Genomic DNA, 12,921 nt, shown 5'->3' with positions numbered 1-12,921 from the left:
GTGGAACTGGCCACTGCAACTCAATCTCGGCCGTCTCAATCGAGCTTTTCTCACTGCGGTTTGACAGCTGCGGCAGGCGAGACTGCGCTTTATGTTGAACGGTATATTTCTCCTTTAACGATGAACGGTTGGCACATTGTATTCACGCAAACAGCACAATACTTGTATCACAAGTCATCAATACCAAAATAATCGGCTCATATCTGTGGCGCCATCTGGCGGGCGTCGCGTACAGTATTTACAGGCAGACCGGGGGGCGGCGGTGGCGGGCTGGCGCGCGGCCGCGGGAAAAGGACAGCCGCCTCGCCGGCACTGATCAGCGGCGCAGGGCAGGAGAGCGAGGAGGCAGCGCGGCGGGCGCCCACCCGGCCACCACACTGAGGTCGACGCTGGGCCGGCGCGCGCCGGGCCGGGGTCAGCGCACACGGGGGACGTCCCGAGCGGGGCGGCGCACCACGGCCGGCCAGGATACATCAGTAGCCGATAGGGAAACGGCACGTTGGAAGAAAGCGTACAAGTGCAGCGGCGGAAGTGTGGCGATGGAAACTCATGTTAATCCAACACTCAAGGCAGCCGGAGAGACAACACTGAAAAGAAACACCGACTGATGTGCGAACGAGGAATACCAGCATACACGGCCGCTTGGCTCACAATAAATGCGAACATTAATGGCATGGCGAGTTAACAAACTACTCCGAGCACCGTCCGTCCAAGCAAACCTTCCCCCCACGCGCTTCGGCTCACCCTCATATGGCGCCGCTCCTGGCGAGAAAGACGAACACCAACAGCGGCCTCGGCCGCCCACAGTGACCGCTGTGCCAACGCTCACCCGAAAGACCAGCTTCAAAACCAAATAAAGCATCTAGCTGATCTGATTTGAAGATCCCTACCAAACAAAACAACGGAGCGAATTTTTGCCTCACACTAGACCCTGAATGTGGAGCCATACGTCTAACCGGTTCGATCTACCGGGCTGTCTCATCAGCTCACGCCTCGCGCGGTAACTGAAAGAGCAGCCAACAGGTACTTGATGTTGGTATGTATGCATGTGTGTGTGTTTGTGTATTCGTGTGTGTATATATTTATATATATTTACAAGGCACTGATGTCAGGATGAGCTGGGAAGAGGCCGGTCTCTCCGGCGCTGATCCATGTACAAAATAACCCCGGACAAGTCGGCCGGCCGACGCAAGCGAGGCAGCGGCAGCAGCACACACATTGCAGTCACTCGCCCGGAGCCGGGCACGCGCCCCGACCTTACTGCCGAGTCGCCCACTTCTGTCCGGCTCGGGGCCACACGGTGAGATACGTGCGTGGTCTGCGACACGCAATGCCCATCCTACACGTAACGTCGCCACAGAACAACGGTGGAGAGGTAGCGGAGCACTGGCTGGGTCGACCAACTCCAGGGCTGGCACAGCGACACAAGCACAGCGTTGGCACGGGCGCGCATGGCGCCACCTCTCGGCGACCGCCAGCACTTGCGTCTGGCCGGCGGGTGGCGGGCCGGCACCCTCAGTCGGTTGAACGCGCGCCGTCACCGAAAGCGCGTCACGAGTTCCTCGCCGGCGGCGGCGGCGGCGGCGGCGGCGGCGGCGGCGGCGGCGAGCCCGAATATCATAACTTGACCGAAATGGTTTTGCTGGGCGAGACGAGGCTGAGCGGCGCCACCTGCTCGGGCGGCGTCAGTAGCGGCAGCGACGGCGAGCGCGGCATCATCGTCGATGTCAGCACCGGCGGGAACTGGAAGATGGAGCCCTGCGTGGCGCCGAAGTGCGGGCTCAGGTTCGCCATGGGAGAGAACGATGGAAAGAAGTGGAACGGCGCGTACGGCGTCGGCGTCGGCCCGACTGGCAGGTAAGGAGGCGAAGCCAGGTTAACCACGGGCGTGTTCAGCGAGTTCGCTGAGTACGGGTGCGGACTGGAGAGCGGTGAGCTAGAGTCCATCGACGTGATGGACAGCGGGCTGGGCTTGGGCTTGCTCGGCTTGCTGTGCGCCGGTCGTGGCTTGGGGCCGCGCTTCGGCATCTCCAGGTTCATCGGCTGCTCCTGGGCGCGCCAGTCAGGGCTGCGGCTGCGCACGGCCGGCGAGCGCAGCGGCGACTTCGGTGTCAGAAGCGACAGCGGCGACTTGGGCGTCTTCAGCGGCATGGGCGAGCGGATGGGCGAGCGGCGCGGCGAGCAGCAGCGCGGCGAGGCTAGTGCCAGCGGCCGCCGCTCGTACGGCGCTGCCAGCGAGTCCGCCTCGGCCGACACTGCCTCCTCGGGCTCGCACTCCTGCTTGATGCAAATTGGCGGCACGGGTGGCAGGCGCGGCCGCTCCGGCGTACCGGGCGGCTCCAGCTTAACACGCGGCTCACGCACTGCGGCCGGCCGTGCCTGCGACGGTGATCGGCTGCCGCCGCTGTCGGTGCTGTCCTCGGCGGCCGGGGGCGGCGGCGGCGGCGGCGGCGGCGGCGGTGGCGGCGGCGGTGCGTGCGCGGCGCTAGGCTCGGGCGCGTGCGGCGGTGGCGGCCGCGGCAGCGCCGAGGAGACGGGTGGCAGGTCGTGGTAGCCGCGCAACTCGCGGTACATGTCGCGCGACGGCAGCCCGCCCATGGCGTACGGGTGCCGCAGAAACGACTGGTACATTGACATCGACTCCATCGATGAGCCTGCCGCCGGGAAGGGCGTGTGAGACGGGCGGAGCGCGGGCCGGCGGGCGGGCAACCCCGACGGCGCTGCTGCCGCCACAGCCCAGCCCGCACGTCTAACCAGTTCAAATAAATACTGGCAGCAGTCTGGCCGGTCAAGCCTAAACACGAGCCAGAGGCGACACCCATTTGGTTTATAGAGTCGTGGTACAATATACAGCGGCGTTCCCACGTTTGACGAGTGTCCAATCAAACATCCACTTTTCGTTGTTTTTTGGGGGAGTGATGGATTCTTTTCAGCATTTTACACAGATAAAATGTTATCAGCTAAGCGAACACGAGCGCCTTCTGCGACAATCGAGCGAGGCGATGATTCTAGAATGTTCTGCCTCCTTCAGACACATCAACACAGGCAGATGTCAGCAGAAAGGTGACGCATTATAAACAACTTTTTCACACAAACCATTCTTGGCCTAAAGTGGAGGGGAGCAAGATGCCACTGGAAGTAACCATAGGAACATGGCGAAAATGCACATAATCCCTACAAGACACTCGCATCTTAAATAGTCACGCAGATCAGGGGAATTCACCCATGCACATGCAGACATGCCTACCATCAGATTCACATGACATGGTGCTGGCACGTACTTCTCATCAAGTTGTTGTGTATGGCACTGGGGTAGGGACTGAAGCCGGCCATCTTCGGCAAGGCGGACGGTGGCGGCGGCTGCTGCTGCTGCTGCTGCTGAGACGGCGGCGGCGGTGGCGGCGGCGGCGGCGGCTGGGGGGTACCCGGACTACCGCCGCCCGGGCCGCCCGTCTTCTGTAGCTGCTCCATCTTCACGTGGAATGGCACAGACTTCTCCAGCTTCATGTGCTCGGGGAAGGTCACAAATCTGGCGGCAGGTGGCAGCACGGGTGAGCAAGGTGGCAGCACCGACTGCCACGACACGCGTCCGCCCTCGGCGGGGTGACGTCAGACGAGGATCATTATCATAGACCAATTTAGACCAGACACGGCGGCTGGTGAATAAAGCGCCATCAAATGATTGCGTGTTTCACACGAGTTTAAAAATAAAACTAGTGATAGCAATTCTTTGATCGTGTCAGAGTGTTCTGGAACCAGAGGGGGGGCCAAATAGGTCACCACAGCGACACCAAGCCTCACAATGAGAGATCATGATCTAGCCTGGCACCGCGCTTTGTCAGAAAGATCCGGACGGGAACGGAGCAGCAAGATGGCGAGTCCATGAGGTTCCACGAAAGCACATGACATCGTCCCAAGTAACGCTCCGCTGCCAAGTTCGAGCTCTAACTTTGACAGAAGCCGGGCGACCGGCGTCTCAGAAAGTCGACGGCATCACGCTCAATGGACTAAGTCTGGGAACTCGGCACGACGCCCGGCGGCACCGGCTCTAATCAGGCGGGCCGTCCTGCGCGCGGCGCGTGACGGCCGCCAGCCGGGTCCGCCGGGGGCGCCCGGTTGGCGGCCGTCGCCAGACTCGTTCAGATACGCCCGCGTCACAGATGGGAGATGCACCGACCAGAATGGCGGCTGAGTGGTGATCTCCCGGCGCCACCGACTCTTCCAGGCGCAGCTGGTGTGTACAAGACACTAGTGCGAGAGGGGTATTACGACAGCGGCCAGGTGCCGTCACAGGGGAAGTGACATGCCTGGCAGATATCGGTGTCACACACTGTACGCGATCCTGGCAGATGCTGTCGCCGGCCCGCGCACTCACTTGTAGACGAACTTCTGGCCCATGACCTTCTTGATGATGTTTTTGTCATAGTAGTAGCGAAGCGCACGACTGAGCTTGTCATAGTTCATCTGCGGCTTGTTCTTGCGGATACCCCAGAGCTTAGCGACCTCCTCCGCGTTGACCAGCTTGAACTCGCCCTCCTGGCTCGTCCACTGAATGATGGGCGTGTACTGGTCGGACAGCAGCAGCTCCAGCAGAAACTGCCACAGCGTGATGTTGCTGTCCATACCGACTGCAACAGAGCGGCGGCGGTGTCACACGACCGTCTCAAGCTCGCGTCGCACCGACAGCTCGCCGCGCCCACCACACGGGGCATCATCTACCCGTGTTCGCCACTTCAAACAAAGACCACTGACAGTGGCCATATCGGACGGGACGGACCAGACGGCGACAGACAGACACGCCGCACCGGCAGCGACGGCAGGCGGCGGACGGACGGGCCGCCGCCTCAGCACCGCTCGTCGCACCAGCCTGCCTAACGCACCCACATGTCAGCACAGCCGCCGACTGCCGCCAGCTCCGGGAAGTGGATTGGTCAGAGGGAGCTGCACTCCATCGGCGCGGACGCGCGCGCGGGCCACGAGGCACGCTTCTTCTATCTGTTGGGGGGGGGGGGGGGGTTGTGAAGGGTGAAGGTGAAGGTTTACCCAGCCGGCGCATCTGACCGTGGTAGGAGCAGGTCTGCTGACGATGGGTCGTTCCACGATTTAAGGCGTACTTCCTTTTCTAGCGTGGCGCTGCAAGCATACCTCCACTTCAGGGAAGCGCACAGAAGCGACAGAGGCCTCGCCGAACGATAACAGCCGACATCAGTAGCGCTCTCGATGTCTTATCGGGCCGGAAACAGCGCGTGTAACCCAACTCCATAGCCCGACCCGCCCCACCTCAACACAATCGAAGCGCCGATAGCGCGCCGGGAGCCAGCACCAAAACAGCCGCACTCTCACCGGCGCGGCCGCCGGCGACAGACCGGGGCGGGGCGAGCCGGCCGATCCCGGCGGCGGCGGCCCGGACAACGGCTGCCGCCGATCGACGCACACAAGTTCGCCACACGGTGAAAGCAAGGCCGCCACGCGGTCCAAAGGACACGGCGTTTCGTGTCACAGAGGTGTCAGGGATGGCGGAGCGCTTCCAAGCAGCGGCGCCGCCCCGGTGTCACTGTTCGGGAGCGCAGCTGGACAGCACACGTCCGCTGCATGCCGTCCCACACGTCCGCTGCATGCCGTCCCAGACGTCCGCTGCAAGCCGTCCCTCACATCCGCTGCATGCCGTCCCTCACGTCCGCTGCATGCCGCGCCACACGTCCGCTGCATGCTGTCCCTCACGTCCGCTGCATGCCGTCCCTCTGTTTGCTCTACCAGAGGCAACGCTGCAGCCGCTCAATCGTCGCGCCGTCCTGTGGGCCGCAGCCAAACACGGCGCACCGCCGCCGCCGCCGCCGGGCGCGGCCGGCGCTGGCCTTGTCCGGCGGTGCTGGCGACGGCTGCAGATACTGCCCCACACGCACGCCAGCCGGCGACACCACGCCAGCTCGCACCGCGGCCGGGCGGGAGCCGACCTGGCGCCGGCTCGCGGCGGCCAGTTCGCCGAGAACGGCCGCGCGCGCGCCCGCTCCCGCGCCCATTTTCCCCGCCGGTCGACGGCGCGGCATCCGCAGCATTTCCGGCGGCTCGCCCCGCCCGGGCGGTGGAGCCGGGGCTGACCTGACCCAGCTGAAGCGGGGGCGCAGGGACACCTCCTGACCTGATCGGGGCCAGGTCGGGGGGCTCTGGTGACTCCATCCCTGGCACCACGCCAATTACGTCGTAAGTGCTGAGCCTGCGCTCGTTTAACTGGCGGGCGCCACCCGTCCTGACAATGTCGCGCCGCCTCACCTGTGCATGGCCTGGCTTGAACGGGCTTATCCACCTACGAGCTGCGAGCCGGCCGGGCCCGTCACCCCCCCCCCCCCCCCCATCCACCCGCCCAGACGGGGCGCGCCCGTGCCGTGCGGCGCTTATCTGCCGCTGCGGCCGCGCCATAAGTGTCCCGGCGATGGTATCGGCGCCGCCGGTCGCACTCCTGCAGCAGCAGAGATGCGGACTGGCCGCCTGCAGACGCCGCGACCGCCGGCGGGCGCGCCGGCCGCCAGGGTGCGCATCTCGGCCGGCCAGCAGGATGTGGCGCTGCCAACGCGGCGCGGCGACCGGGCGGGCGGTGCGCGGCGCGCCTCGTGGGAAGAGCGCGCCGCGAAAGAAGCGGGGAGCCACCCCCCTTGATCTGCCCGTGAGAACGCCGACAGCAGCGGGCGCGGGGCGCCTGCCACGGCCGATCCGCCGCGACGGCCCAACTTGGCAGCGGCGCCGGCCGACGCGCGGCCCGACCGACAGACGGCTCCATCTCTGCCGCCGACCGCCGCCGGCCGGCGACAGTTCGGCGAACGGTGCGTCGCTGCCGACGCCGCGGCCGCGGCTGCCGCTGACCTCGAGCGGGGCGCGTGCGGCGCCGCGGTCGGACGCGGCGTGCCGTGCCGTGACACACGCCGACGCCGCCGACCCGGCTAAAATTGGCCGCTCCGATCGATGCGCGCCAGTGGGAAGCGCCGGCCGTTGGTGACACCACCGCGCCGCCCTGCCGCTGTTCGCACGAGGTCGGCGGCGCTCGCATGACCCCGTCGGTTCAATTTCGAAGTGGCGCGGGCGACATGGAAGCGTGCGCCGCATCACCGAAGGTCGCCGCACAGCACGCCGAGGACGCGCGCAGGGGAGAGCCGACGGCGCGCCGAAGTGGCGCCACCGCCGCATGCGGAGGCGCCGACGGAGATGGAGCGGAGGAAGACGAGTGACGCCTCCGAAATCAGGAAAGGGATCGGTTTGATATACGCTCGAACAGACGCCACATACATCATGACTCAGACACGGCCGTGAGTTACGGGTTGAGAACGGACCGTGTGTTGAGAGAAGGACCACTTGTCTGAATAACGGTTGGCCTAGAATAACGGTAAAAGGCACATTAGCACGCAATAATTCGAGCAAAAACCCAGAGGAAGTTCCTGAGTTAGTGCCAGTGTGATCTCGAAAGGAACGCCTGCCGTGAACCATCGCGTCGAATAGGACGAACCAGCACGCTGACATGAGGAAAAGGGTTCTCAACCAGCGAAAAAAAAACCGAAAAGCTGCCAACCCGTCAAACAGGTGGCATGGAAAGCCTTGCTTGCGTGGCGTAATGGACCAGCCCGTTTTCCAATGCAGCCCAGCGTCGGTATGTTTTGAGCGCCTGACCGGCGCCGGCAGACGCGTAAGGGCCTCGTCACGGCACAAACCAAGTGGCTATTGGGCAGTCCGGACGGCGGCGTGCTCCGTCCCGGCCTGCCAGCAGCGGCGCTTTACGAGCAGCGGCGCACCCGCATCCTCCCTCCCCCCCCCCCCCCCCCGCCTCCCCTGCTGCTGCTGCCGTGTCCGTGTCCGTGTCCGTGTCCGTGTCGCGGACCGGCACCGGCCGCCGCCGCTGCCCTCTCCGTCCGTCTCTCAGCAGTAGGCCGTGTCTCTCCGTCCACAGACGCGCACGCCCTATCTGGGTCAGGGGGCCCGGCGCGGCCAGCCGGCTACCCTCAGCCGTCCCCAGCGGCCGCCGATGCCGAGCACAAACAACCAGCGAACCACAGACAGGACGGCGGTTAAGCCGCGTCACCAACGCGGCCTGCGGCCAGCGGCGGCCGCTCGTCACGGACTCAGTCAGAAGGCAGCAGCCGTGGGCCAATCGCGTCGCCGCTGCCTCCGCGCAGGCTTCGCTTCCGCCGTGCGTGATTCAAACAGCGTGCGACCGTTGGCGAGCGGCAGCCGAAAATACCGGCGGCGCCCGGCCGGCCGGGGTGAAGGACTCCCGAGGCAGCGGCAGGTGCACCGGCCAACAATGCCGTCGTAATGAAACCGTACTTAAACGGCCGGCGCGGCAGCGCGAGCACAAGGGCCCGGCCGGCGCGCCGCGTCAAAGGACACCCGCCGGGGGATCTCCGGTCGACAGAACAAGAAGGTAGACAGGATTACGAATGTCGCCAAATGGAGGGGCGCTGATACCCCTGCGTCTGTTTGTCAGCCGTTGTTCTGGTGGCGGTGAGCTCATCGGCCCCCACCCCCAGCCCCACTTGGTCGCCGTTGACTTAGAGAACAGGACCACGTCGCCATTACCGGGAGAGTTGCCACAGATCTGGAGTGTGCTTAGAAAACTTCGAAGAGCACTCTGACTCCCAAGTTCATTTTGCCTGCACAGATTTCGAGTTGGCTCCAACAGGCGCGCCTGACAGTGAGTGTCTGAAGCAGCATTTCTGAGAACACATCGCCTAAGTACCTTGGTGTGCCTAGATCATTATGTTGTTTCCATACTTTGCATGACTGCACGGCCCATGGGCTACATGGTACTTTTGAAACTTAGCACGCACGTAACTGGAATCCGACCAGCCCAGCCCATCTTACTCATCCACTGCGCAAACATTACTTCGCCCCAGACGGTCACAACGATCAGCGCTGACGCATGCCGAGAGCGGCCTTGATATCTAAACCCCCCAGTCGACAGGCAGGTCACACCGGCAGAACCGGTCTGTAAGCCTGAACTGAACGGACCGTCGCACAATCCGTGCACCTCTTCGTCGGACCAAAACGGCACGGCAGCACGGGGGTCGTTCACTCGGACGTCCAGACATGGCACACCTTATGGTCCGAGGACTCGCACCGTTTCGGGGCCCCACGCGACGGCGCTCCGGCTCCGGACACTACGCGCCCGCATGACTAATCACAGCACCGTGTGACGCAGTTGCCGCGCAGGCTCGCTGCGGGGGTGCCTCCGCCGCCGCCGGCCGGGGGTCCCGGGCCAGGCCCGACCCAAACCGCCGCCCCATGCTGCGCCGCTGCGGCGAGACGCACCATCGCGCGCCGGACGGACCGGCACAGCTGGACGGCCTGGCCCGCCGACCTCAGAGCGGCCCGGCCCGCGGACAGGCAGCCGCCGCGGCTGTCCTGTACCGGCCCTGAAGCCGCGCCCGCCGGCTCGGCCACAGCACCCCGGCACCGAGCCCGACGCAGTGCACGGCCACAAACACGCGTGCTCTCCGCCCGGACGCAGCAGCATGCAGCAGCCGGACGGAGGAAGCGGCCCTATCGCCGGCAGTGTGACGTCAGCATGGGACGACGGCAGCCGCCATCACCGCGCTGCGCCCGCTGACTGATCAGCAGCGTGCGCCGCCGGTCCCGGAGCGCTCACTCATACGACGGCGCACCGGCCGGCGAGACAGGGTGCCCGGCTCGTGTCAGCGCGTCAGATGGCGCTGGTGGCGCAGAGTGGCGGGTCGCCGCACTTGCTGCTGGCCGCTTCACACGACCCCCTCCCCTCCCTTCCCCCCCCCCCCCCCCCACCACCTCCCCTCGGCAGCCATCAGCTGCCGGCCGCCGCCTCGCGCGCGGCCGGTGGTGACGGGCACCACCTGTTCACAACAAAAACAAGCCGGACTGACGCAGCGCCCACACGGCGCGACATGCACCGGAACAGGTCACCATGGAATAAGCCCGGTAGCGGTCCGGCGTTGTGATGTGGATAACATTCACCCGGTTTACATGGGCAGCCGAGGATAATTCGAATTAAGATCGGAACGGATCATGCGACGTTAACCCTCTCGGCGAGGGGCGTTTACATGGGCGAAACCGGCTTTACGTCGGATTGACGGTCGATAGTTCGATCCCGCTTAGTTCGAATCAAGGAACGGATTATGGGCGAAAACTGCGCTTTTGAGGCGAACTGAACAAAACAAGAAGAAAAAAGCCGGTACTCTGCGTATGCATGGCGAATGTCACGAGCCATGGTGGGCGCGAGACGGCGTTGAGGGCGAGGAGGAAGATGGACTCCGTTGGAAAAATTATCTGTGCGGGACTCATAGGCTTTATAGCTACAGCACAAGCCATAGCACTTGAAACACAAAAGTTGCGCAGTCAGCACTGCCAAATCGGTCACATAAGCAGTGTTATATGAACATTTTTACTAGCGGGAAACTTTGGCTAGCAGGAAATCGGTATTTTCTTGTATTGGCCAATGACGCTCACAAACTTACCACACTCAAATCAGTACGGCACCAAGCATCATGTCATCTACTTTGCGCAGCCCAAGAAACACATTACCTGCTCCCACACTAATGCATTTATGAGCAGCCTGCAGCAGTGAGCTAAGCTACATAAATGACTCATGAATGCTACATAGCTAGTGGCAAAAATTGTGTAACTATGTTGTCTTTCCCCATCCAATGCATCATCAGTACCTGAGGGCAGCATTGTCATTCAGACTTGGCATGGACTGGCAAGTCAGAATGCAGCTATTTGCTTTCTTGACATACCAGGGTTGAAATACTGCTTTGATATCCTTGCAGTCAACAGCATTGGCTGATATGGACTGATGGCTAGGTGGCACAAACAGCTGTGTTTGCACAGTCCAAAGATCATAACATGTGAACCAGCCCAAGAGCTGTGTTGTGAAGAAAGCAATCTTGGCTCAAAATTCATAACAAATTATTCATTATAGCAATGGTTCAATTATCCACCTCATGGTCTGCAAAGATACACATCACAAAAAAGCACCAAGGTAACAATTTACTCACCAGTGCAAAAACAGGTAATGATGTGCACCATAGATATGTTCTCTGTGCATCATGTGGCATTAGGTTAGGTTTACTTGATTTATGCAGTTTTCTTCCACATGACAAGCACAAACCTGGATTTGGCAGAGTACTGATGACAGCTATTGTCACCCAGTGCTCACATTTGCTTTCTTGACATTTTGAAACCATCACTGGGCAATTTTGGTCCCATCATTAAAAATAGTTCACATTCTGCAGTGACTGCAATAATCTATTGTCTATATTTGTTGATCCTTAGCATCATGAAGGAATTATTGAGTTACCTGTCTCACACACATGAAACTGACAAGCAAAAAACAGCCTAATTTCATCAAAAACAAATATTCCAGCCCCTGCTTCCTTGCCAGTTGGTCTACCAGTGTGATGTAACTTCATACTTCCTTGACGAGCCAGTCACCAATATTCAGCACATCCCTCCAGCCAATAGGTGGTCAACCAAATGTTCAAGTCACAGGAGGAATGTCTGCAAAATTAATCCTGGGGCAGTTATGTATTCACTTAATGAAAGGAACTATTGGTATTCTCTGCAAGAATTGTTGAACAGTTGAATTACCTACCTCATGGCCTGCAGACACCCATCACAAAAAAGCACCAAGGTGACATATTTAATCACCAGTACAAAAACAGGTGATGATATGCAACACAGACGTGTTCTCCATGCAGAGTGTGACAACATGTTAGGTGCTAGTTTATGCACCGTTTTCTTGCACATGGAACACACAAACTTGGATTTAGCAGAGTAATGACAACTATTTTCATCCAGTGTTCACATTTGCTTTCTTGACGTTTTGACCCCATCATTGGGCAATTTCGGTCCTATCATGAAAAAAGTTCACATTTCGAGCTGACTGCAATGATCTAGATTTGTTGATCCGTCATATCATGCAGGAATTTTTGAGTTACCTTTCTCACACAAATTAAACTGGCAAGCAGCCAGCATCCTAATTTAAGGAACATCTGCAAAAACACTCCTGGGGCCTTAAGGTATTAACTTAACGAAAGAAACTTACAGGCATTCTCTGCAAGAATTTTGAGCAATCCAAAAATTAAAGTGAGAACAAGTCAAAGCTATATAAAATGACCATGTTACCTCCATCTGGCTTTTGGAAGCATGGAGCCCGTCCCAGATGTAAATTAACCTAACCTTTAGGCGGAAAGTTAACACCAAACACCGCCGACGCCTGCTGTTTGCATAGATCAAGCGCCTAACAATGCTAAATTACGTGAGCATTTCTGTGCTGCTAGCCACTTTAGGCCCTCAATAATTAGAGTAGTTTTAGCAGCATGGTGTCAACTTCACCTTCTTTCCCTTTCCCTTTACCATCTTGGACTTGGACCGTCTCGAGCAATAGCTAAAAACCCGTGGAAAAGCAGCAACACCAAACAAAGCTGAAATGGCCATGAACAGAACTGCGTGCGCCAGGCATTTTTCTTTCTTTTTTTTTGTTTTGTTTAGACAGCTGACGGCCGATAATTCGAACGAAATCCCTTCCTGCACGGACGATCCTCTCGCGGGAAGGGATTTCCTCCGGCGCACGATTCGAATCAGCGGAACGGCGCGTGAGTGTATACATGGGCCGGATAGTTCGGATCGAGGACGGGTCCCTGCTCAGTTCGAATCAAAGCTGCCCACGTAAACAGGGTAACTTCCCACCGAGGCCCGGAGACCTGCGGCAGAGGCGACCCCAGGCGCGCTGCCGCCCGCGGTTCTCCGACCGAGCCGACGCGGCCGGCACCGGACGTACCGCGCACGCCGCCCGCCTGAGTCACTCTGGCTCTCCCGTGTAAATATACCCGGCGGCGGCCGGTGGCGTGCGCCGGCCCCATCGCGGCCGCTGACCGATGCCGCCGCTGTGTGCGCGCCGAACGC

General features: G+C 60.7%; 1 protein-coding gene across 1 annotated transcript; it reads right to left on the bottom strand.

Moving 5' to 3' along the window:
* Window positions 1-88: 88 nt before the first annotated feature.
* Window positions 89-12,366, bottom strand: LOC119091613 (ETS domain-containing protein Elk-4). Its single transcript, XM_037214419.1, has 4 exons — window positions 12,352-12,366; window positions 4,376-4,628; window positions 3,282-3,529; window positions 89-2,654 (listed from the first exon to the last, which is right to left on the bottom strand). Exons 2-4 carry the CDS (start codon window positions 4,621-4,623, stop codon window positions 1,618-1,620), a joined length of 1,533 nt encoding a protein of 510 aa, XP_037070314.1. The 5' UTR covers window positions 4,624-4,628; window positions 12,352-12,366; the 3' UTR covers window positions 89-1,617.
* Window positions 12,367-12,921: the final 555 nt, after the last annotated feature.

Source organism: Pollicipes pollicipes, unplaced genomic scaffold (genome assembly GCF_011947565.3).
Source record: "Pollicipes pollicipes isolate AB1234 unplaced genomic scaffold, Ppol_2.1 Scaffold_3447;HRSCAF=4054_pilon_pilon_pilon, whole genome shotgun sequence".
NCBI classification, from domain to species: Eukaryota; Metazoa; Arthropoda; class Thecostraca; order Pollicipedomorpha; family Pollicipedidae; genus Pollicipes; species Pollicipes pollicipes.
The sequence above is the reverse complement of the archived record's forward strand: the minus strand, read 5'-3'. Positions and strand labels throughout refer to the sequence as shown.